The sequence below is a fragment of the Podarcis gaigeae genome (genome assembly GCF_964106915.1).
Source record: "Podarcis gaigeae genome assembly, chromosome: Z".
Lineage (NCBI taxonomy): Eukaryota > Metazoa > Chordata > Lepidosauria > Squamata > Lacertidae > Podarcis > Podarcis gaigeae.
In genome coordinates, this window is record NC_139691.1 from 17,097,657 (window position 1) to 17,123,783 (window position 26,127).

Below are 26,127 nucleotides of genomic sequence, written 5' to 3' on the forward strand. Positions count from 1 at the left end.
CATCCAGAGAGGGGTGGACTTGGCGGGAGTTGCAGAGCTCTGTGAGGAGGAGGGGGTTTGCAGCAGCCTTGGAGTCTGGCCAGCAGTGCAGCTCCTCCATCGTAGTCCTCTCCACCCTTTGCTTCTCAGCCCTCCAGGAGAAAACAAGTCAAGCAGGCCCAACCACAAGAGCCCATTGGGGTGTGTGTCCCTTTTGTGCAAGGAAAAGCAGCTGCTGGGAATCCTCATTCAGAGGGAGGCTGGATCCTAGCTAGGCGAGGCCAGGTAGTCAATCAGTGACTTACAACCAGGGAGGGGAAAGAATTTAGACTCAATTGGTGTTTAAAGGTGGAACTACCTAGACTGCGCTTTCTGAAAAAATGAGCAGATTGAATCGCAGCCCTACTTTGAAATACACACTTCTCCAAATTTTGCCATGTGATTCTCCAGCCAACTAAAGCATACATAAATTACACACACCTAAGTAGAAGAGTCTAAGGGATGCCAGTGGCGCTGTGGGTTAAACCACAGAGCCTAGGACTTGCCGATCAGAAGGTCGGCGGTTCAAATCCCCGCGACGGGGTGAGATCCCGTTGTTCGGTCCCTGCTCCTGCCAACCTAGCAGTTCGAAAGTACGTCAGAGTGCAAGTAGATAAATAGGTACTGCTCCGGCGGGAAGGTAAACGGCGTTTCTGTGCACTGCTCTGGTTCGCCAGAAGTGGCTTAGTCATGCTGGCCACAGGACCCGGAAGCTGTATACCGGCTCCCTCGGCCAATAAAGTGAGATGAGCACCACAACCCCAGAGTCGGCCACAACTGGACCTAAGGCTCAGGGGTCCCTTTAGGTTCAGTGGTACCTCGGGTTAAGAACTTAATTCGTTCTGGAGGTCCGTTCTTAACCTGAAACTGTTCTTAACCTGAGGTACCACTTTAGGTAATGGGGCCTCCTGCTGCCGCCGCCGTGTGATTTCTGTTCTCATCCTGAAGCAAAGTTCTTAACCTGAGGTACTATTTATGGGTTAGCAGAGTCTGTAACCTGAAGCGTCTGTAACCCGAGGTACCACTGTACAGTGGGCACAGATATGTGTGTACCAGGGAAAATAGTGTACCTGTGATCTTGGGATGGAGGGTGGTATACAACCTTAATTAATAAAATAAATATAACATAAAATTTTACTAGGGGGAAATAGCTTTGCAAAAAGAATTGTTTTATTTATTACATTTCTATCCCACCTTTCCTCCAATAAGCTCCAGGTGGAGTGCATGGCTCTACCACCCCCTCCTAACTTAATCCCCACAACTGTCTTGTGATGTAGGTTAGGCTGAGAGAGGCAGCAACTCTGATGGTTGTGACTAGGCTGCCATCCCCACCCCTAAGCAACTGTTCTCTCCAAGTATGTATTTTGCTTATCATGTATAGTGGTACCTCAGGTTAAGTACTTAATTCATTCCGGAAGTCCGTACTTAACCTGAAACTGTTCTTAACCTGAAGCACCACTTTAGCTAATGGGGCCTTCTGCTGCTGCCGCGCCACTGGAGCACGATTTCTGTTCTCATCCTGAAGCAAAGTTCTCAACCTGAAGCACTATTTCTGGGTTAGTGGAGTCTGTAACCTGAAGCGTATGTAACCTGAAGCGTATGTAACCTGAAGCGTATGTAACCCGAGGTACCACTGTATGTATGTTATCTGAATTGAAAAAATCATTTGCAGGTCACTTTTGTGCACAGCCCAGAACTACAAGTTTCAGAAAAGGGCAACCAAAATGATCCGAGGGTGGTGGTGGTGGTGGTGTAATGGAACACCTCCCACACAAGGAAAGGTTGCAATGCTTCAGACTTCTAAGTTTAGCAAAAAGGCTAGTAAGAGGGGACATGATATATGTTTATAATACGATGCAGGATGTGAATAAGTTTTCCTCCCTCCTATAACACTAGAATTTGAGAACATTCAATGAAGCTGAATGTTGGAATATTCAGGATAGATTAAAGAAATGCAGCATATAGTTAAACTGTGGAACTCACTCCTGCAGGAGACGGTGATGAGCCACCTGCTTGGATGATTTGAAAGAGGATTGGACAAATTAATGGAGGAGAAGGTGCCCAAGGGTTACTAGCTCTGATGGCTGCCCTCTGTCTCCACAGTCAGAAGCAGTACAGAAGTGTAGAGTTAGAAGGGGTCCCGGGGGTCATCCAGACTGACCCCCTGCAATGCAGTAATCTCAGCTAGATCATACAGGACAGATGGCCATCCAACCTCTGCTTGGAAAACTCAAACGAAGGAGAGCCCACCACCTTCTGAGGGAGTCCATTCCACAGCCAGACAGCTCTTACTGTCAGAAAGTTCTTCCTGATGTTGGAATCTCCTTTCTTGTAACTTGAATCCATAGGTTCATGTCCTAGCCTCTGAAGGAAACAATATTGCTCACATCTTCCATGCGACAGCCCTTTAGATATTTGAAGATGGCTGCCCTACCACCTCTGCTTCCTCTTTTCCAGGCTAAACATGCCCAGCTTGGTTCCAGGCCCTCAGTCATCTTGGTTGCCCTCTTCTGCATACATTCCAGCTTGTCAATATCCTTCTTAAATTGTGCTGTCCAGAACTGGGCTCAGTTGCTGGAAACCACAGGAGAGCACACTTGTGCTAGGGTCCTGATCGAGTGCTTACTATAATGGGCATCTGCTTGGCCACTGTAAGGGCAGGACCCTGGACTAGATGAGTCACTAGCCTGATCCAACAGGGTTTCCCCTTATGTTCTTAGAGTCCTACAGAGCTATGGCACTAGCTCTGGTCCCCCATTATAGAAGGAAAATTGGGCCTGGACTAAAAATCCTGGCACTGCCCAGATTATATGTTTGCTGTCGTTAGAAGAGCCCACCCACCACAGCCAATCACAAACAAGCAACCGCACCCTAGGCCAATCCCAACCTCTCTCACCACCAAAGGAACACAAGTGAATAGTAAAGAGAACCCACACAAGCAACGCTAACACAAAACCCCACACATACATTGAGTAAAATCAAAACATCGCCACCCAACCCAAACCCCATGACCCCCTCCACCTTCCCCCCTTTTTTCCTCCCTCTTGTAACCCTAATGTCTCATCAAATGAAACTGACCTTTGGAAAATGTAACTTGAAAAAAGAGACATTACACATACTTTTGTAAACCAATAAATCTTTAATAAAATCAAAAATCAGAAGAGCCATCCATGACCCATCAACTGGATTTGGGATCTTCAAACCTGATATGTACCTGAGTTCATTTTATAGAAAGTCCCCGCTCTAGCAACATCCTGGAAGGTCTAAAAGTCCAGCAATATAAAGACGGCTTAATTATAATGTTGATTTCCATATGGAGGGAGGGGGAATGCCCTTTTATACAGTAATTACCAGTGTATTAATTAATATAGAAGAATAAAAGAGAATGAAATAAACTCACAGTGCAAATCCATAAATGTTTACCCTGAATTAATGCCCACTGTGCTCAGCAATGCTCATTTTCCAGAAAGAGTGCTGATTGCTGCCTCAGTTAAATAAATTGATTGAGTAAATAAAGTCTCTGGCAAGCCTGCAAGTGAGCATCCGCAGAGGAGGCAGCCTGTTGTGTCTCTGCATGATCGATCCCTCTGACCTTGCCTCCTCCTGAGGCTGTGTGTGTCTTTGCATCCAAGGGGTATTTGGATCACTCAGTTGCTTCAGGTGAAGAGATGCATTAAAAAAACACCTGTCCAGAGAGGAGGATGCCAGGTTATGTCCTTCCACGAGTCACAGCTCTGGGCTTGTCTCTGTTCAGTCACTCTCTGCTTTGGGTGGGATAGCTTGCACACTGCCTCTGTCCTTGGTGTGATGGGAACATTCCTTCCCTGCTGAAGCAGAGGCGTGACATAGTGATTTACCCAGCCTCAGGGCAAAGGTGCTCATTGTGTCTCTGCATGAGTCTCTTTTCAATGTTCCTTTCCTTTCTGTCCTGCACAGATCGGTGGCTGATGCAGAAGCTTAGCAGACAGGCACCTCTGAGGGCGAATGTAAGAATGAGCTGCTTATTGCTCAGCCAAACCATTGAACCATCTAGATCTGTATTGACTGGCTGCAAGTCTCAAGGATTGCAGATGGGGTCTTGCCCAGCCCTCCCTGGAAAAACAAGGGACCTTCTTCAGTAGAGGATAGGACCATCAATGGCCAGTCATGGTGGTTATACAGTATTCCATCTCCACTGTTGCAGTACAGTATTTATTGCCTCTGAACGCCAGTTGCCAGGAATCACCAGCAGAGAAAATGATGTTGCACCCAGGTCCTGCTTGGTGGCTTCCCCTAATGGGCACCTGGCTGACCACTGTGAGAACAGAATGCTGGACTAGACTCTTTGGCCTGATCCTGCAGCCAGGCTCTTCTAATGTTCTCTGATGCAAAAGTGGGGAGGGGGGCAGCAATTTGCTGGGGTCAGAAAGCAGGGTTTCTCCCCTGCAGACCTGAGCGGTCGCAGCATATGGTCTGCTCTGAAGCAGATGGAGGAAAGAGGGAGGATCCATTCAACGTCCTGAAAGAATGAGCCTCAACAAACTTTGAGCTATAAAGGGGAAATGGGTTGGGGAGTTGATTGCAGGACCCACTTCGGTCTGTTGTCTCCTGGCTATGGAAGGGCTGAGCTCTGGTGCGGAGGAGACCCGCCTGCCCAGCTGCCTCCAAGCTCATCCTTCGCCAGCCTCTGCTCAGATCTGCCTCCGAGCCAGTCAGCGCCTGCCTTTTCCCAGGGAAACATCTCAGAAGAGTGGTTTGGCTCCCGTCCAGCCATTAGCAATGGAAATGTACCGTCTCCCGGAAAGCAGCAACGAGGCTTGCCTTGTTTTCTAGCGTCCTCTCTCCCTCGCCTCCCTCACCTTGCACCCTTGGGCTGCAGACATCACAGCTTCTGGAGCTGACATCCAAACCTAGTTCAATAGCCTCCTGTCCACACAGCCAATTCACAAAGATCTGCTGGTTCAGACCATAAAGCCTTTCTGGTCCATCTCCCAGCCGTGGATAATCTCAGTGGTGGAGAATCTATGCTGCGTGGGGTCAGGTGATCAAGCACCCCATCACAAAAACCTGGAGGAGGGCCACATCCCAGTGGTTAACGCCACCTGCATTGCATACATAATGTCCTTCTTTCAGTCCCAAATGACATCTCTAGGTAGGGTTGGGGAAGAGCCTCCATGCCTGAAACCCTGGAGAGCAGCTGCCAGTCCGTGCAGACTATGCTGAGATAAATGGATCAATGCTCTGACTCAGTATGAGATGGCTTTCTTATTTATTTCTTGCATCAGTACCCCACCTTTTCCTCCAAGGTGCTCAAGGTGGTCACATTGTTCTCCTATCTCTGTTGTTATCCTCACAACAACCCTGTGAGGTAGGTTTGGCTGAGAGGTGGCAACTGGCCCCAAGGTCACGCAATGAGCTTCTTGGCCGAGTTGGGAGGTGGGGATTCAAACCTTTGTCTTCAAGGTCTAGCCCAACATGCTAACCACTACACTGCACTGCTTCTTGCCCCCTTGATGGCAGCCCCCAAACTCTTGAATGGTCCCCCCAGAGAGGCTCGCCTGACCCCAACTCTGAATTTTCACTTTGGTTCCAAGACCTCTTAATTTAGCCCACTTTTTCACATCCAGGGGTTTCAGCCACTTGGAGGCTCTGTTTTTATCCATTCCACTGAATGGGGTGGTTAAGCACTGGACTGAAAAATTAACATCCATGTCCTCCTCCCTTCTGTTGCCCTAACCACCCTTCATCAGAGTTCGCATGCAAAAGCGATCAAAGGGGGAAACAGGTTTTGTTGAAATTTTAGGGTGGGGGTGGCTTGTCTTACTTTTGAGCAAGTGGCGAGGCTGCCCGTTTTCCTTCTTTCTTGTAAAATTACCCTTTGTCTTGAAAAGGGTAAAAGGACAGGCTTTTCTTAAAAACAGAAGAGTCCTCTTGCAATGATATTCCTTGCTTCCCCAGTGCATTCCCCACCTCGGTGGTCGGTCATCGCCTCTTCCCTCCTCTTAGGATTCTCTCTAATGCTTATGCAAATGAGCACGCTTTGCATAAGCCATCTAACTGATGAGATTGTTTCTGTTTTGCAGAACTTGGGATCTGTCAGCATAGACCAATCTGCAGGCAGGAAAAGATGCATGGGTTGTAATAATAATAATAATAATAATAATAATAATAATAATAATAATAATAGTTTGTTGATTTATGTTACTTGTGAGGGGTTTGGCTGTTCTAGGAGGTTTAAGGCTTTTTTAAAAGATGTGCTTAATTGTTTTCTTAAATGTTTTAAATGCATTTTATTTTATTATTAATAAATATTGTTTTTACTACTTCATTGCTTGATGACCTGTGCTCGTTTGGGTGAAAGGATGAGAAAATCATTAGGACACCAGAGGTTGTTGCCAAACATTAATTTTACTCGGAGTACACCCATTGAAAAAAATGAGCATGGTTAGCATAGATTCATTGATTCCAGCTCTACAAAGGACTGAGCTGGAAACAACCCCAAGGATGTAAAAGCTCCTCGTTGGTTCACAATGCTTACGGTCATATCTTCTTGCCTATTCCACCACCCGAAAGTTTTGGGTGTAGATTCATGAGGACCAGAAACTTTAAAGCTGAAAAAATCTGGCCATAAACCCAATTTCTGTGCTTTCACATAGAGTTGAGGTGAGATTTCTCATAAGAGATGTCGCATGCAGAAAGTCCCAAGTTTAATCCCCAGTGACATCTCCTGGCAATGCTGGAAGAGACCCCTGGAAACCTGGAAAGTGACAGCCAGTCAGTGCGGACAAGCTTGAGCTCAATAAACCAAAAGTCTGACTTGGTATAAATAACCTTCCTATATCCCTTGGCATTTACTGTCAGATCCCAAAATGGGTTGATGTAACATACCTGCTTGCCCAGGACTTAAACTCCCCTACAGAGGCTGTGTTCTTACAACCCACTGTAGGGAAAGTGTGCTAGGCATCCAGAATTGGGAGATTTTCAGGAATTTGGATACTCTCTCTAAGGAGGCCTTCTTGGCCCAGATGTTGCAAAGATTTTGGCAACCGGTGAAGACTTTCCTCTTAGCCAAGGTGCTTTGCTGTTTCTTGACCCTTTTTGCTCATCTCAATCTGCTCTTTGTAGCTTTTGAAAGTTATTTGTTTTTGTTTTGCTATATTGATTTTGTTAGGGTGGTGTTTTGTTTTTTTAAAATCACATTGATCCTCTGATTGCAAATTACTGTTTATTTATTTATTCATTCAAGTCAGGGTAGCTCAGTTAGGGCATGGTGCTGACAATGCCAAGGCTGCAGGTTCGCTCCCCATATGGGGCAATTCCTGCATTGCAGGGGATTGGACTAGAATTATCCTCACAGTCCTTTCCTACTCTACAGTTCACCAAATGATCAGACAAAGAGTCTGAAAAGAGATTGCAAAAGATCCTAATAAGGTGCAATGTACACTGAAATCCTGCCCATTTTAGATGGGATGGTTTTCATAGAAGCAAATTGGATGATTTTCCAATTGTAATACTACTACTACAGTTAGTTAGTTAGTTAGTTAGTTAGTTAGTTAGTTAGTTATACCTTGCTTATCTGACTGGGTTGCCCCAACCACTCTGGGCAGCTTCCAGCGTATTTAAAAACATAATAAAACATTAAACCTTAAAAGATTTCCCAATACAGGGCTGCGTTCAGATGTCTTCTAAGGGTCATCTCCTTGACATCTGATGGGAGGATGTTCCGCAAGGAACAGAACTGTAGAGTTGGAAGAGACCTTGAGAGTTATCTAGTCCATGACAGATGGCCATCCAGCCTCTGCTTAAAAACCTCCAATGAAGGAGAGCCCTGGACTCATTTGACAAAGTGTACTTTAAAACTATATTCAACCAACCCACTTCTTGTGTGTGGTCAGGATTAATGGTGGAGGTCAGTGCACATTACCCTTGTCTATGAACCACTTGAGGATGCAGGTGGCGCTGTGGTCCAAACCACTGAGCCTCTTGGGCTTGCTGATCAGAAGGCCAGCGGTTCAAATTCCCGCACTGGGATGAACTCCCGTTGCTCGGTCCCTGCTCCTGCCAACCTAGCAGTTCGAAAGCATGCCAGTGCAAGTAGATAAATAGGTACTGCTCTGGCGGGAAGGGAAACGGTGTTTCCGTGCGCTGCTCTGGTTTCACCAGAAGTGGCATAGTCATGCTGGCCACATGACCCAGAAAAACTGTCTCCAGACAAATGTTGGCTCCCTTGGCCAGTAAAGCAAGATGAGCGCCGCAACCCCAGAGTTGTTCTGGACTTAACTGACTTAACTGCTAGGGGTTCTTTACCTTTACCTTTTTATGAACCACTTAGAGACTAAGCGGTATATAAATTATTTAAATAAACAATTTAGTGCTCCACCAACTTTAATATTATTTTCAACTCAGCTGCCTCAAGTGCATAGTTTCCCTGAATATTTGTTGCTGACTACTTAAACTGCATATCCACCATACATGCAAAGCACCCCCCCCCCACACTCTGAAAAAGTTCTGGGAACTGTAGTTTAATGGTGCTGTAGGAATTGTAGCTTTGTTAGGGGTAATCTACTGTTCCTAAGATTCTTTGGAAGAATCCATGTGCTTTAAATGTGTTTGGTGTGGACACAGCCTTAGGCCCCATCTGCACTAATTGTTTAAATCAGTATCATACCGCTCCCCCCCCCCGCCACCTTCCCAAAAAGAATCCTATGGACTGAATTTTGTTAAAGGTGCTGGAAGTTGCTAACAGACCCCTGACCCCTTCACAGAGCTAAAGTTCCCAGGCTGGTTTAACAACCAGTCCCTCTTTTCAGGGAACACTGAGAGTTGTGGCTCTGCGAGGGGGAACACAGCTGACTCCTACAAACTTTTTGCACCTTTGAACAACTACAGTTCCCAGGATTCCCTAGGGGAAGCTGTGACTGTTTAAAGTGGTAGGATCTCCACTGAATGTAATGTGTAGTGCAGAGAAGACCTTCACCTCTGTTTTGCCTGGAGGGAACTCAGCAGGGAAGAGGATGGGTGTGGCGTAGTGGTTAGAGTGTTGGAATAAGACCCTGGAAGACCAGGGTTCAAATCCCCACTCAGCCATGAAACTCACTAGGTGAGCCTGGACCCATCACTGCCTCTCTTCCTAAACTATCTCACAGGGTTGTTGTAGGGCTTAGATGAGGAGGGAGAGAACCATGTACGCCACATTGAGTTCCTTGGTGGAAGCTTTGGGATAGAAATACAATAAAATTAAATTAAAAAATGCAACTAGAATGAGTTGGCTCCACCTCTCAGGGACTCCTTTCATTGGCTCCGCCCCTGCCTCTTGCTGGCTCTGGTGCCACCTGCTGCTGGCCTTCTACCCTACCAGTCTCAATAATTGACAGAACTCACCACTGGTTATGAAAGGGGTAGCTGATGGTTTGGGAGGTGGGATTCCAACCTGGATTTGAAGGAGCTTTCTGCCTGCATTGCATCACTCTGGTTGACGTTGATCATAGCTGGACGCTAGCCATGCCTGGAAGGGATGATGATTGTTAAGTTGTGGGTTGACATAGCCGACGACCAGCGATTTCTCCAAATAGCTCTTTATTTCGTAAGCTGGAATAGAACTGACTGCAAACAGCTCAGCCGGCCTGCTTTTATAGGCAGCCGGCTGTCAACATTGTAACAACAACAGCCCAGAGTTCCCGCCTAAAATAACTGACGCGGACCTGAGGGAAAACTATCTACAGACCTGAGTGAAAACTATATACAGTATCCCCCTGCTGGCCCAGGGTGAAACTTCACTACATAACAATGATGAAAACCACTGCCGTTGAGGCCCTTCCGGAGTGCTTGAGAGGCTCAGCTCCTGACTCCTGGGCATGATCCAAGAGCCACAAGAGTGCGGTGTAGTGGTTAGAGTGCCAGTCTAGGACCCAGGAGAACAGGGGTCAAATCCCCATTCACCCATGAAGCGCACTGGGCAACTTTGGGTAAATCACTCGCTCTTAGCATAACCTACTTCACAGGATAAATAGGGAGAACTATGGAGGACTCGTTGGAGGAAATGTGGGGTATAAAGGTAATAAGCACATAAACAGAGTGAGTGGCTGAGAAAGGACTCGACCAAAACCTTGTTAGGGTGGAAGGGGTTCCATCCACCACAACACAGTTTGCAAGCAGAAAGCCTGGATCAATCCCTCTCTAAGACCTTGCAGAGCTGGTGCCGGTTAGATTGGCCTGCTCTGCATTGCAGAAGACCCTTATCCCCTTCAGTTCACAGCGTCTCCAGCTAAATGGATCTAGAATTAGGGATAGCCAAAGGTAATCCATCTCAACCCACCGGCCAACGTGAAAGACGCTTATCTGCCCACAAGACCCAAAGAAAGGCAATACCAAGCAAATGTGCAAATGAATAGAACCTCAAGAGGTTTCTCTTGCAATCCTGGGTAAATGAAAAAACAACAACACACCTCTCAATTTCTGACAGTGGGCTCCTTAGTGGTGTCCCCCCATTATATCTAAAAAGAGGGAGGGAGATTAAAATGCACTGGGGGTGTCTGAAAAGCAGGTGGGGAATGAATTGAGCAAGGCTGAGGCTGGGAACTGTGTCTAAACCTTTCTGCTTCTTCATCCTCCCCCATCTGTTTGAAATTCGTTTCTGACTCAGTTTCCAAGGCTCAGAGAGCTGGCAAATGGGGCTGCTGTGTGAAAGAGTCTGCGTGGCAGAATTTTCTCCTTGCCTCTCTGCCCTTTGTCTGTCTCTCTCTCTCTCTCTCTCTCACACACACACACAGAGAGAGAGAGAGAGAGAGAGAGAGAGAGAGAGAAACCCCGCTCAGTGGCATAGTGTGGGGGGTGCAGGGGGGGCTGGCCGCACCGGGCGCAACATCTGGGGGGTAGGGTTAGGGGGCGCAAATCCACGGGTTAGGGGGCGCAAATTACTTGCCTTGCCCCGGGTGCTGACAACCCACGCTACACCACTGACCCCGCTTTCCATAAAGAGAGATCAGGGTGGGTAGCCAAGTTTACCTGGCATAGGGAGGACCTCTGCACAACAAAAAGAAAGAAAAGGGAGAGACAGAGAGGCTAGGAAGGAGCGGGGCGGGGGGGGGGGGAGAGAAAAAGTTTCCAATCCATTAACAAAGAAAGGAAGAAAGTTGTGCAGAGCATAGTTGGCTGGCTTAAAAGTGCAAGGCAAACCCGAGTGTACCGAGCGGAGGCAAAGAAAATGCAACACTCCCTCCATGTGTTTGAGAGTGGGTACTGCAGGACATTTCAGAAGAACACGCTTCTACAAACAGGGCCCCATAGTTAAATTACGGAACCCGCTCCCACAAGAGGCAGTGGAGCCCAGCAACGTAGAAGGCTTTAAAAGATGACTGGAACAGATTCATGGTAGAGAGGATTATTAATGGCTACTATGCTCTGCCTGCTTCTGACTTTCTTTTTCTTTGGCGATCACTCAAAGCACCCTCTAAAATATATACATTTACGCCTCAACCTAAAGGGCCAGAAGAAAGTCCCCTTGCAGCGGTTCTCAACCTGTGGGTCCTCAGATGTTGTTGGATTACAACTCCCATCATCCCTGAGCTCTGGCCTTGCAACTAGGGGTGATGGGAGTTGTAGTTCAACAACATCTGGGGACCCACAGGTTGAGAAAGGCTGCCTTAGAAATTCTTATGAAGATTCTCAGGACTTGATGAACCAACCCTCTAACTCTGTAGAATGCAGCTTCACGTGCCCCTGTTCTGGGAAAGGGCTGTGGCTCAGTGGTGGAGCACCTGCTTTGCATTCAGAAGGTCCCAGGTTCAGTCCCTGACAATCTTGAGGTAGGCCTGAAACCCTGGAGAGGTGCTGGTAGGCCTGAGGAAAGACTCCTTTACTGAAACCCTGGAGAACCACTATCATGGTTTGACTTGGCATGGGCCAGTTTTCTGTTGTTTTTTAGTCGTTTAGTCATGTCCGACTCTTCGTGACCCCCTGGACCAGAGCACGCCAGGCACTTCTGTCTTCCACTGCCTCCCGCAGTTTGGTGAAACTCATGCTGGTAGCTTCGAGAACACTGTCCAACCATCTCGTCCTCTGTTGTCCCCTTCTCCTTGTGCCCTCCATCTTTCCCAACATCAGGGTCTTTTCCAGGGAGTCCTCTCTTCTCATGAGGTGGCCAAAGTATTGGAGCCTCAGCTTCAGGATCTGTCCTTCCAGTGAGCACTCAGGGCTGATTTCCTTAAGAATGGATAGGTTTGGTCTTCTTGCAGTCCATGGGACTCTCAAGAGTCTCCTCCAGCACCAGAATTCAAAAGCACCAGTTCTTTGGTGATCAGCCTTCTTTATGGTCCAGCTCTCACTTCCATACATCACTACTGGGAAAACCATAGCTTTAACTATATGGACCTTTGTTGGCAAGGTGATGTCTCTGCTTTTTAAGATGCTTACCAGTTTTCTACCTCCCTCTTTTAATTGAGCCCTTTACTGAAACAATGAGAACTAGAATCCTGCTCTCTCTCTCTAGCGCAGCGGTTCTTAACCTCTGGGTTCCCAGATGTTGTTGGATTACAACTCCCATCATCCCTGAGCTCTGGCCTTGTTAGCTATGGGTGATGGGAGTTGTAGTTCAACAACATCTGGGGACCCACAGGTTGAGAAAGGCTGCTCTAGCGGAAGGGATTGTAGCTCCATGGTAGAGCACACACTTTGCATGCAAAAGTTCCCAGGTGCAATCCCCACTGGCATTTCCAGGTAGGGTTGGGGAAAACGTGCCTGACACCCTGAAGAGCTGCTGCCAATCAGTGCAGACACTACTGAGCGAGATGGATCAATTGTCCGAATCTTTGCTTGTATTATTTTATTCATAAAAAATTATGTACCCTTGATTGTGGAAAACTCAAAACAGTTTACAAAAAGAGACCATTTTGGCTGTGCCCTTGGAAAACCTGCTCCCTGCCTTGCTGGCCTTTTCCCACCTGGCAAATGCGGGGCTCAGACTGACTCCAGCTACAAAAGCTGAGGCTGCTGAACAGACCCTTGTGCTGCAGAATTGTTTGGTGTGTGTACGTACAGTGCTACCTCAGGTTACATATGCTTCAGGTTACATACGCTTCAGGTTACAGACTCCGCTAACCCAGAAATAGTATCTCAGGTTAAGAACTTTGCCTCAGGATGAGAACAGAAATCACGCGGCGGGAGTGGGAGGCCCATTAGCTAAAGTGGTGCGTCAGGTTAAGAACAAACCTCCAGAATGAATTAAGTTCTTAACCCGAGGTACCACTGTATTGCTGTTATTGATATTAATTTTTCCTATCTTTACTTTTATATCTTATTATGATTTATGAGGCAATTATTTGATTTGGTTGTGTACTTTTTGATGTGTTTCATTTAGCATTTAGCGCTACTTTTGTCATTTCTGTAGTTGTGCAACTTTTAAAAGTTGTAAGCTGCCTTGCAACTTTTTAATGTTGTATGGAAAGGTGGCATATGAACAAAATGAGGTATGCATGTAAAAAGACAATTTTTTTTAAGGAAAAACAATCAAATGTTCAAAAAGATTTAAAAAAAAAAACCAGCAATAAACTAAAAACACACCAGGCTTGTCTCAGGAACAATGTTTTTGCAGGTGCTGAAAACAGTACAGTGGTACCTCAGGTTACATACGCTTCAGGTTACACACTCTGCTAACCCAGAAATTGTGCTTCAGGTTAAGAACTTTGCTTCAGGATAAGAACAGAAATCGGGCTCTGGCGGCGCGGCAGCAGCAGGAGGCCCCATTAGCTAAAGTGGTGCTTCAGGTTAAGAACAGTTTCAGGTTAAGAATGGACCTCCGGAACGAATTAAGTACTTAACCCGAGGTACCACTGTACAACGAAGGCCATGTGTGTAGCCAGGCTTTATGCTGGAAGGGGGCGGGGAGGGCAGAACCGAGTTATCTGCGACACAATTGGTCAGTTAGTTAGTATTTTTATTTATGTACTTGATTTTCTTGCTGGGAGGGGAGCTGACCCCCCTGCTTATGCCCATGGTGAAGGTACCTGCCTGATATCAATAGGCAGTGAGTTCCAAAGTAGAAGTCCTAAAGCAGGATACACAGGAGGACAAGTGCAATGATTAAAACTTCATAAACTTAGTACGTAAAAAGCAAATGTTCCAGACGTCTAACAGCCACTGATGCTAATCTCTTTCCTATTGGTCAATGTCCTCATTGGTCAGTAGGAAAAGCTGGCACTGTCAACAGAATCCTGTTTCCACAGTAATCTATCAGCTGGACTTTAATTTCAAAACAGCAAGGTGACCCCTTTTGCTTTCTCCACCCATCCGTACCTTTATCTGACGAGGACTGTTCAGCCAAGAGGTTGTGCTGTGCCCATGTAAGAGTCTGTATTCATGTGCCAACAGCGGGTATGATTGTGTGCACTGCCATATGGGTATAAAAGGTAAAGGGTAAAGGGACCCCTGACCATTAGGTCCAGTTGTGGCTGACTCTGGGGTTGCGGTGCTCATCTAGCTTTATTGGCCGAGGGAGCTGGCGTACAGCTTCTAAGTCATATGACCAGCATGGCTAAGCCACTTCTGGCGAACCAGAGCAGCGCACGGAAACGCTGTTTACCTTCCCGCCGGAGCGGTACCTATTTATCTACTTGCACTTTGACATGCTTTCAAACTGCTAGGTTGGCAGGAGCAGGGACTGAGCAATGGGAGCTCACTCTGTCGTGGAGATTCGAACCACTGACCTTCTGATCGGCAAGTCCTAGGCTCTGTGGTTTAACCCACAGCGCCACCCGCATCCCTCCATATGGGTATACTGCCATGTGGGTATGGTTGTGTATGCCAGCTCTTTTATGACTGATGGAGGTGTGAGCCTTAAGAATATATGGTGACTACCAAAGGCCTACCTAGCCCAGCATCCTGTTCTCACAGGTGCCTAGACCTCATTCAATTCCCACAACACCCTTATGAGGTAGGCTAGGCTGAGAGATGGCGACTGGCCCCCAAGGCCACCTAGTGAGCTTCATGGATGAGGGGGGCAGTGGAAGGATTTGAATCCTGGTCTCTGCTAGGTTATACTCCCAACAACCACTTACACCACACTGGCTCTCATTTTAAAGTCTGTGAGTTCTTCCCAAAAAATCCTGGGTGGGAACTGTAGTTTCCCCAGCACAGACTTACAATTCCCAGCACCTTTAGCAAACTGCAGTTCCCAGAATTCTTTGGGGGGACTTGTGGCCTTGAAATATGCAGCATGGATCTGTGCAATACGTGAGCTTGGACCAGATGGGAGATCTTGCACAGCCGAATTCTCAACCAATTGATGCTTCTGGGTTGTCTTCAAAGGGAAGTCTCCTTCCCTCTCCAGTCTTGGGTGTTTGGCAGGGATCAGATACTTCCTCTCGCCCCCACTCATCTTTTATATTGTGATTATTATTTAGTGATTCCAAAAATGGCAGTTAAGAAACTCAATGTTCTAGAACAACAACGGTCATATTTGTTCAAAAATTGACGATGCAGGGTGGGGAAATCATGGAGACTATTATTTTTATTTTTAAACAGTCAGGAATTTGGCAGGATCAGTTCTAATTACAAGATAAAATGTTTTTATGTTTTAAAGGAAAAATAGGATCAATGGAAGAAGGGTTAGATGAATGAAGCCAAATGAAATGCAGATCTAACCAGTAGAGTTCTTTGCTTTTTATAATATATAGAAAACAACGAATGCTGTAAAAGGAGGTGGAGAGTAACATGATCTAGTAGATTAGATCAAATATGATGCTAAATAGAAGATTCTTAATCCTACCTGTTGGATGTGTTGTGTTTTAAAGCAACATAATCTAAATCCTGAAATACTGTTGATGTCAGGTTTGTAATTATGGTTGTATTGATACTCTCATCAATATTTAAAAAACCCAGAATTGTATTTCAGACTTTTTAAAATTCTGATTTTAATGTATGTATGCGTACCACAGATGAGTGAGGATTTGAACATGGGTTTCCATGGTGCTAAGTCACTAACCATTCCATAACACTGTCTATTTGTGTGTGTGCATGAGAGGTCTGGAAAGTGGCAACAGCAGAACGAGGTCTTTTGTGCAGTGGCTGCCCATTTGTGGTGTGTTCTCCCCAGGAAGGCTCACCTGGTGCCTTCACTACATATCCTTAGGTGCCAGGTGAAAACTTTCCTCTTCTCCCAGGTACACGCACGATTGATTTCTTACCCACCCTTCACCCTAAGGTCTCAAATTGGGTTGCAATTTTATTTATCTCATAAAATGTATATATCTCTCAGTTTTCAGAAGAAACCATCAAAGTGGTTTGCTAAAAATTCAATACAGTATTAAAAATGATTTAAATTAAAAAATTAAAAGTTGGAATAAATTGGGTTGGGTTCTGAAATATTATTATTATTAGTAGTAGTAGTAGTAATACTAGTATGCTGTTCCGTATCAAATTTGAAGATTTTTTTTTTAAAAAAGCATTTATTCAAAAGTTACAACTTCGTCTATTGCCACATCACAAAATGATCACTCCAATCCTCATCACTGTCATGTTGTCTTGCCCAGTACCCTCAATAGGAACCCAAATATATATACTTTTTTTTTAAACACTGTTTTAATTCCTTTATAATTTAATGACGTTTTAGCTGCCATTCTTTTCTACGTTTTTAGTTTTCTGTGTTTTAGCCGTCCTTGCTTTGATGTTTGCCAGCCGCCTTGAGTCCCAGTCTGGAAAGAAGGAGGGATATAAAAATAAAGGCAGTAGCAATAGCAACAACTATCATAATAAACATTAAAAAAAAAAAATAATAATTGCTTGTGTATGTTTCAGCGTGTGGGTATATACAGCGTAACGGCGCGCGTGCAGCCAGGCGGGGGATCCTAAGTCGCGCGCCCTCCCGCGCGCGCGCAGCTTTGGTGCAGCCCTTTGTGAAGGGAGGGCGGGGCCGCACTGCCGCCCCCGGCCCTCCCCCAGCGATGCCTGCGTCCGGCAGAGCGAATATAAGCGGACCCCGCCCCCGCCTCCGCCCCCAGCATCCCGCCGGCCCACCCTTCTGGTCGGCTTCTCCCTCCTCCTCGGGAGCACCTCCATGCGCTCTATGTAAGGAAATTGCGTGCCGAAGAGGGAGGAGATTGTGGGGCCCAATGCCCAGCGACGGGGAGGCGAGACCTGTAGCTGCCTGAATAGCAGAGAGAGAGCGCGAGAGAGGCTTCCCAGCCTGGAGGAGAAAGAAGCTTCGCAGACGAGGCCTGTCTGGACACCTCCCCTCCCAGTGCCCTCCCACTATTAGGTTCCCCTTTCTCTTCTTCCTCCTCCTCCTTCCTGCACGTTGCCGCAGCGCCCGCGCGCGAGGGAAGCCGGCGCTCGGTGGGGTGAGTTTACACAGAGAGCCGAAGTGACTGCTTTGGAGGCGGGGAAAAAAGAGAATTGCAGTCCACGTGGCTCATGGGTTGTGGGGGGGGGGGGGAATCTTTCCTAGTAAGGGTTTGTTCTGGAGGGAGCTACGGCTGGTGCAGGAAAGGAACCCACAAAAGCCCGTTGGATAACCCTTCTTTAATCTCCACCGCCTTTGTGCAAGGTTTCAAAAGTTAAGGTGAATGCCCCCTCCATGCACCAATATAGACAGAGTTTATAAAGTTCATATAGTTTGAGCACCAGGAAATGGGTAGTGATTTATTTATTAATTACATTAACTACATTTATATCCCACCCTTTTCTCCAAGCAGCTGAAGGTGGTTTTCAAATGTTCACGTGGGTTTTTTCTTTTGCTTAAAAGGGTCGCTTTGTGTTGCTGTGGCACAAAAGTAACCAATTCATTATTACTATTAATATGAATAGTAATTCATCTAATAATTATAAGTAATGCCATTAATACTTATATAATTATATATAATAATTATATTTGTCAAATAAAAGCAAGATTAACTGTTTTCTGTATGCAAGGCAGTGTGTGAAGAGGGCCAAAAATGCTAGTGTGTTGTTTGCAGTTGTAAACTCTCTTTTGGGAAGTTAGTGCTAAACTGGCAAACAAGTGCTTTCAAATTCATGTGTTCTAGGGAACTATACTTAACATGAATTGTGGTTAATGTTAGTGCATGTGCAACCACTTTGTTCTGTGGAACTGGCACCGTTATAAGTGCCACATAACACATGTTCCACATTTGTAATGCACACTTTGGAACTCCCTGCCTCTTGACATAACAGCAGGTGCCTTCATTGTACTTTTTTTTTTTTTGCACCTACTAAAAACATTTCTGCTAAGTATGTAGAATGAAAAAGTGTGTGTTTAACTTACATTTTTCCCGCAGAAAATCTTCCATTTCCAGAAGTTCATGAGTAGCAACAAATGGGTGTGGAGTTCAAGTACTAGATGAGGCAAGCCCTCCCCCTCAGATTTTACTGGCTTCAATCCTGATGGATTTTGGTGTACCAGCTGAAAATACATTTATTCAGCAAGGCCTTTAGCTCACACCCATAACAGTGAAAGGATTTGCACAAAGATGTCAATTGCAAATGCAACATCAGGCAAGATTAGCAGTTTCAAAGTTGACTGTTGTTGTTGCTGCGCTGTTGACAAAATAAGAGCAAGATAGTTATGGTAAATTAGGTGATTGTCGAAGGTGCTGCAAAGTTTTCTGGGTGTCAGCTGGACATTTTCTGATGTGAATTACCCTATCCAAATTATTCCAGTTTGCATCAAAAATTGCCTGATTCAATCTTTCTTTACAAAACCCACATAGCTGAAGTTCATGTGTAAAATAGAACTTTGGTGTTAGAACTTAAGTAGATTAAGAACGTAAGTATATTTAGCACAAACCCGTTTCTTTGGCTTGCAGACCATAAACATCAAATATGCTGTATAGGGCTAGGTATGTGTACAGAAGCGCTCCCTATGTGCCTCTTACCCACGAGGTTCCTTGGCACACCCCTCATGCATGCCAGGCGTCAACCAGAATCGACTCTTCATTGTCCATCGCGGAGTGGATGGGCTGAAGAGTCCTCTTGCCCTGCTAGCATGTGCAAATAATTTTACATACAATAATTTTTACAAATAATTTTATTTGTATGCCTCCTTTCCATTAGTTGAGGCATGTTCAAGGCAGCTTACAACATGAAAAAACCTCATAATGACGACAAAGGTTGTCGAAAATAAAACATGCAAAAAATACACAAGCAAATTAAATGATTTCCACATAAATCATAATACGATCTAAAATAAAGGTACAAAAAATTAATAGCAATTATAGCAACAGCCTTCCCAACCAAAGCCCCTTATCCCAGCCCAAAAGTCTGTTCAGCAGCCTCAGCTTTTGCAGCTGGAGTCATTCAGGGCCCCACCCTGCCAGGCCAGGTGGGAAAAGCTCTGCAAGGCAGGAAGCTGGTCTTCCAGGCCTCACAGCAAAGATGGTCTTCGTCTAGCACAGAATTAACATCCAGGATTTGGTTTAAAAAACCGAGATTTTGGGAGGGTGAGGGACAATTGGATAGCTCTTGAGTGGACCTAAGGCCTCTAGTAAATGAATATCCCACAAACCTACCTGCCAGACTAGTTGGCTTTTGGGTTCTCTACAGTTCTGTATTCTGATTACAGGTACTACAGCTGGGGTGTGTGTGTGTTGTCCATCTCACAACCTGGTGAGTGCCTCAACTTGAGCTAAGCTAAGAACACTTCTGGCAACCGATCGTCCTGATTCCATGTTTGGGTTGGTGTAGGGGCACGCCCTACGGAGCCATGTATATATTTAGCTTGAGATCTCATCCTTCAGGGTTGTACATCACCTGCTCTCCTTTGGAATCTCTTTAAACGCCCTTTTGCATTCTGGGCCTGTTGGTTGGGGGGTGGGGTCACTGTGCTATTATTTTTCTTTTGTAAAGAGTATTTAATTTTACATGCAACGCAGAGAACAGTTATAGCCACAGGTCAAAAATATAAAACTATGAGATGGGCACACGGAATCTGAGTACAGTTGCACACGGGTCAAAATAATAAACTTCAGGTAACAACTTTCAGCATTACCAGATATATCAAGTGTAGTTCCAGATTTGCCATGTTTGTGATGAGGGTCATCTTGAAACTGGTGGTTCCACTCTACTGTGTTTAGAGTGCAAAATCATATGAGAAGTATCTGGAGGTTCTAGTTCTTATCAAAATCTAAAATAACACGTGATTTTCTCTATTATAGCTACCGTATTTTTCGCTCTATAGGATGCACTTTTCCCCCTCCAAAAATGAAGGGGAAATGTGTGTGCGTCCTATGGAGCGAATGCAGGCTTGCGCTGAAGCCTGGAGAGCAAGAGGGGTCGGTGCGCACCGACCCCTCTCGCTCTCCAGGCTTCAGGAACTATCCACAAGCCTGCGGAGCCCGGCAGGAGTTCCCGCCGGGCTCCGCAGGCTTGCGGACAGCTGCCTGCATCCCAAAGTCTGGGGAGCGCGGCGCTGCACACTTCGGGCAGCTCTCCCCAAGCCTGCGGAGCCCGGCGGGAACTCCTGCTGCGCTCAGAAGGCTTGCGGATAGCTGCCTGTTCTCCGCAAGCCTTCTGAGCGCGGCGGCGAGGTTCCTCGGGCATCCCCCGTCCCAGCCCCTGCAAGCCCCAAGAGCGGCGGCGAGGTTGTGCGCAATCTCGCCACTGCTCCTGGACCTGTTTTGGGGGCTGGGGTCGGCAAAAGCTCGGGCTTCCTCCATCCCAGCCCCGCGGCTAAAAACAAAGCCGCGTGCAGCTTCTCCCGGCTGGAGAGGTTGCGTGTGGCTAAAGAGGAAGCCAAGACAGCTGTCTTGGCTTCTTTGCTCTTTGGGACTGCAGGGGGGGTAACATTTCCCCCCTTTATTTCCCCCCCTAAAATCTAGGTGCGCCCTATGGTCCGGTGTGCCCTATGGAGCGAAAAATACGGTATATTCCTGAGAGAGTGACTCAAAGCAGCCAGTGTAAGATTTGGGACTGTTACTATTCGAGCTTCCTAGATAATATATAAGACCAATTCTTTTGACGATACATCTACACTGGTATTGTCAAAAAATATTTAGTAGGACAACGATCAATAGTTTCTTCAGTATTATGTATGATTTCTTAAATCCCAAAGACCAGCTGACGTTTCCACCATAAATGATAATACGTACTAAGTTTATCACAACCCTTCCAACATTTAGGTGACATAGAAGACGACATTTTTTTGACATTTGCAAAGCATCGTGATGCCATCTGTGATGTAATTTCCCTAAGAAAACTGGAAACGAATTTTAAGGGTCTCCGTTCCCCAATCCCTTTCACACCTTTCCTCCTCTTCTCTGTCAAAGGGAACACCTTTTGGCCTGCTTTGGTTTCTCATTGAGAAGAAAGGTGCCGATGGCGAGCGACGTTGTGGAGAACGAGAAGGAGTTCTACTCCAAGGCCAAGAAATACTGGAAGGACATCCCCGCGACAGTGGATGGGATGCTGGGGGGCTATGGGCACATCTCCAGCATCGACATCGACAGCTCCAAAAAGTTCCTGCTCCGTTTTTTGCTGGTAAGCAAGGTGTTCTCTCTTCCAAGCTGAGTAGGAACAGCATGGGGTTACCTGCTTTCCTCCAGATATTTTGGACTACATCTCCCAGCAGTCTGAGCCAGCCCAGCCCTGCCAAATAATGCAGGGGCTGATGGGAAATGTAGTCAAAAAACATCTGGAGGTTGGCCAGGGCTGGTTTAGGGGGAGTGTGGGAAATCCACTCCCCCCCCCTTTTAAAGCAGTGAATTATCGAATAGTGGAGTTGGGAGGGTCATCTAGTCCAACCGCCTGCAATGCAGGGATCACAGCAGAAGAGTCATTGGCAGATGGCCATCCAAGCTATGCTTGAAAACCTCCAAGGGAGCCGAGTTGACTGCTGAATCTCCGGCAGGGATGGCTGACCTGTAGCCCTCCAGATATTGTTAGATTCAAACTCCCATCATTGTGGGGCAGGGCCTTTTTGGTGGTGGCTCCCTATCTGCAGAATGAGCCTTCCAGTGAGGTGCACCTGTTCTTGTTATGTTAGGCTAAGAGTCCTTTGCCAAAATGTGCATATTGGGCAAAATTGTGATTACAATAAGCTGGGGAGGCCTTGGTGGTGGTGCCACCACTGGGAGCTACCCAGTGTTTTTTTACAACTAGAATACCTGCTGTTCATGAGGAACGTCGCGGGTTCAATCCCTAGGGCTGGTCATTGTTCCCTGCCTAAAACCTGGGGAAATGGAGGCTGTATCTGCAAACATGGATGCCATCTCGCCAGATGCAGTATAACAGAGAAGGGTGGGGGGGGGGGAGAAACAGTGAAAGACCCTGTTTCTGAAAGCGTTGAGAGGCATTCAAGGTTCTAGCCCTCATTGACTTCATTTCTGTCCAGGATGAGCCTAACAAGACAGGGACCTCCCGTGCCTTGGACTGTGGGGCTGGCATTGGCCGGATTACCAAGCGGCTCCTGCTGCCACTTTTCGGAACGGTGGACATGGTGGATGTCACAGCGGACTTCCTTAACCAGGCCCGGACCTACCTGGGTGAGGAGGGTCGGCGTGTCAGGAACTACTACTGCTGTGGCCTGCAGGACTTCAGTCCCGAGCCCAGTGCCTACGACGTCATCTGGATCCAGTGGGTGATAGGTAAGAGTCTCCCTCCGCTACCTGTAAAAGAAGGGTTGTGTATCCAGCTTATTTACTCTTTTCTCAGAGTAGACCTTAATGAAATCAGTGAACCTCAGTTAATCTTGGTCGTTGACTTGAACGAGTCTACTCCAAATGGGATTGCCATTGGGTACAACTGGCAAAAGGTCCCATCTGCACTGTATATTTAAAATGCTACAGTACCTCTTTAAAAGGCATTCTGCCCCCCCCCCCAAGAATCCTGGGAACTGTAGTTCAAGGTGCTGAGAGTTTCTAGAACTTTATTGCCCCCCTCACAGAGCTACAATTCCCAGGGTTCCCTGAGGAAGGAGGATTGATTGTCAAATCACTCTGGAAGCTGTAGCTCTGCGAGGGTTTTTTCCGGCCTCCTAGCAACTCTCAGCACTCTGAACAAACTACAGTTCCCAAGATTAATTGTCAGGGAACCATGACTGTTCTAAGTGGCAGTCCTTTAAATGCATAATGTGACTGGCGCCTAGGATAAAGACAGGAAAGGTATTTCTTCAGTTAACTCTCTCTGCAGAATTTAAAGGGCAGTGTAAATGCCCTTCAACGTCCTTTCTGTTTTCCTCACAACAGGCTTGTTAGGTAGGCTTGTCAGAGAGGGCAAACAGCCTAAGGTTACTTCAGAGCTGAGCAGAGAGGTTTGAACCCACGCTGCCTCAATCTGTCCCCTTTGTACTGTTCAGACGCTTAATTATCACAGCATTGGATTCCAGCCACTGCCTTTTAGGTTAAGGTTGTTGTCCAATGAAACTGAATGTTGGAAGATTCAGGACAGAGAAAAGAAAGGACTTCTTCACACAGAGCATTTTTAGGACTATGGAACTCCCTCCCACAGTGATATTCACCAACTTAGATGGTTTTATAAAATGATTAGACAGATTAATGGAGCATAAGGCTATCGATGGCTACCAACCAATGATGCCTCTGCTGTACCCCCACAGTCAAAAGCAACTTCTAAATACCAGTCGCTGGAACCCCAGGAGGACAGAGTGCACTTGTGCATGGACCCTGCTTGCAGGCTTCCCATTGAGGTATCTGTTTGGCCACTGTGAGTGCAGGATAAAATGGGCCCTTCCTAGCCGGGCCTAGCAGGGCTCTTCATATAGAGAGGTCTGTTGTGAGAGCGGAACCCCCATGCACAAGAACAGTCTACCTTTGAATACCAAATAATGGGGAACTGCAACTGGAGAAGACAGTTGTGCTCAGGTCCTGCTTGGGTTTTCATTTTGGGGGACATCAATCAGGTTGACCACTGTGAGAACAGGATCCTGGAGTAGAGGTGGGCCGCTGGCCTGATCTAGTAGCCAGAGTCTTTTTCTTCTTCTTCCATAAACCATTTATTGATGTTCCAATGGATATACATAATATTTACATAGAATTTCATATTTCTTATAATTTATACATTCACATTTTCTATTACAGTACATTGTAAATCCACATTTAGTTTTTACTTACATTATCTCATACTTTCCCCCTTGTGACTCGAAGACTTCCCTCCACCCGTGTGTGACTTCCTAATTTTGTTTTAAAATTTGTTACTATGTTTGTACTTTGATAATTTATTTATTAAATATTTATTCTTGTGTTCTATATTAACTTTGTGAGATCAATAGGTTTTTGTTGGAGTACCTATTAGCCATGTATTCCTCTACACACTTGCATTCTTGTTTCAGATTCTGATTTGATTGCATTCTAATTGTTGCGGTCATTTTCGCTAATTTAGTAAATTCAAAGATTATTTGAATTTATTAATAAATTTAATAAATTCAAATAATTTACATTGCCAATCTATCACTAATGGTGCTTCTTCACATTTCCAGTTTTTGGCAATCAGTAGTCTAGCGGCAGCTGTAGCGTATAAGAAGATTCTTTTACAGTGGTGCCCCGCAAGACGAATGCCTCGTAAGACGAAAAACTCGCTAGACGAAAGAGTTTTCCGTTTTTTGAGTCGTTCCACAAGACGAATTTCCCTATGGGCTTGCTTCGCAAGACGAAACGTCTTGCGAGTGCTTGCGAGTTTGTTTCCTTTTTCTTAAAGCCGCTAAGCCGCTAATAGCCGCTAAGCCGCTAATAGCCGTGCTTCGCAAGATGAAAAAAACCGCAAGACGAAGAGACTCGCGGAACGGATTAATTTCGTCTTGTGAGGCACCACTGTATTGTCTTTTATTGTCTTTGGCCCACCGATATACCTTTTATTTAAGAATTTCTAGTAGCCAGAGTCTTAATGCTCTTATGCTCTTAAAAACAGGGCACCTGACAGACGACCACCTCTCCAGCTTCCTGAAGCGCTGCCGCCTGGGCCTGCAGCCCAACGGCATCATAGTCATCAAGGACAATATGGCCCAGGAAGGGGTCATCATGGACGACGTGGACAGCAGTGTCTGCCGGGACCTGAACGTTGTCTGCAAGATCATCCGCTGTGCTGGCCTCAACCTGCTGGCCCAGGAGAAGCAGGAGAATTTTCCTGACGAAATCTACCACGTTTACACACTAGCAATGAGATGAACCCCTCCATCACTGAGCCCCATAGAGAGGGAGCTTGCCTTCCTGCGGGGACCTTGAGACACCCTTCCCAAGCAAGGCTGGCTGCCTCCCTGGCGACGGAGGGCCCCAACTGAACATCCTAAGAGAGATAGTCCAGAAATTGGGGTCTGGCTGAGACTCTCGTCGTCGAGACTGGCTTAGGAATGCTGGGGGGAAGTAAATGTTCTTTTTTTCGAAGCTGCTTCTGCTGCTAATGTTGGTTCTTTATTGTTTGATGGGTGGAGGGGAAAAAAAACACTTGTCAAAATATACTTTGTATGGTTGTAACAGCAACTTGTTTTGAACTGTTTTATATACTCAGTGGGAGGGGCAGAAATGGGAGCGTGGAATTCCCTCCCCCAGGAGGTGGCGATCCCCACCAACCTGAATGGCTTACAACCAGGGTTTCCCAAACTCCAGTTGTTTTTGGACTACAATTCCCATTATCCCTAGCTAGCTGGAACAGTGGTCAGGGAATTATAGTCTAAAACCCCAAAGTTTGGGAAATTCTGCTTTAAATGAAGATTGGACAAATTCATAAATTGTTATTAATGGGTCCTGCTTTCAGGTTTCCCATAATGGGCTTCTGGTTGGCTACTGTGAGAACAATGCTGGAGTAGACGGGCCATTGGTCTGATCCAGCAAGCTCTTATGTTCTTACGTTTAGTGCTCTCTTTGCGAGAGTGCGAGACTCTTAATCTCAGCGTCATTGATTCAAGCCCCATGTTGGGCAAAAGATTCCTGCATTGCAGGGGGTTGGACTAGATGACCCCTTGGGACATCTCCAACTTACGATTCTATGGAATACCGTATTTTTCACTCTATAAGACGCATCAGACCACAAGACGCACCTAGTTTTTGGAGGAGGAAAACAAGAAAAAATATATTCTGAATCTCAGAAGCCAGAACAGCAAGAAGGATCACTGCGGAGTGAAAGCAGCAATCCCTCTTGCTGTTCTGGCTTCTGGGATAGCTGTGCAGCCTGCATTCGCTCCATAAGACGCACATACAT

General features: G+C 46.2%; 1 protein-coding gene and 1 long non-coding RNA gene across 7 annotated transcripts; one reads left to right on the forward strand and one right to left on the reverse strand.

Annotated features, from left to right (window-relative positions):
• Window positions 1-3,137: 3,137 nt before the first annotated feature.
• On the reverse strand, window positions 3,138-9,513 carry LOC310836838. Its single transcript, XR_014560253.1, has 2 exons — window positions 9,428-9,513; window positions 3,138-6,108 (listed from the first exon to the last, which is right to left on the reverse strand). It is a non-coding gene; the product is annotated as an uncharacterized lncRNA (long non-coding RNA).
• A 4,696-nt stretch (window positions 9,514-14,209) lies between these two features.
• On the forward strand, window positions 14,210-25,409 carry NTMT1 (N-terminal Xaa-Pro-Lys N-methyltransferase 1). 6 transcript variants are annotated; one of them, XM_083721038.1, is made up of 4 exons: window positions 14,210-14,333; window positions 21,249-21,459; window positions 22,313-22,565; window positions 24,841-25,409. In XM_083721038.1, coding segments are annotated over exons 1-4 (723 nt in total). In that variant the 5' UTR covers window positions 14,210-14,331; the 3' UTR covers window positions 25,098-25,409. The 6 variants fall into 6 exon arrangements, with proteins under 6 accessions (XP_083577164.1, XP_083577166.1, XP_083577167.1 ...); XM_083721040.1 differs by having other exon boundaries at window positions 14,239-14,364; XM_083721041.1 differs by lacking the exon at window positions 14,210-14,333 and adding an exon at window positions 15,505-15,819.
• The last annotated feature ends 718 nt before the right edge of the window (window positions 25,410-26,127 follow it).

Bases quoted from the DNA above. Each gene is read 5' to 3' on its own strand.
- NTMT1 (XM_083721037.1), top strand. The intron at 21,460-22,312 runs GTAAGCAAGGTG...ATTTCTGTCCAG, and splicing joins TCCTGCTCCGTTTTTTGCTG to GATGAGCCTAACAAGACAGG. The intron at 22,566-24,840 runs GTAAGAGTCTCC...TCTTAAAAACAG, and splicing joins CTGGATCCAGTGGGTGATAG to GGCACCTGACAGACGACCAC.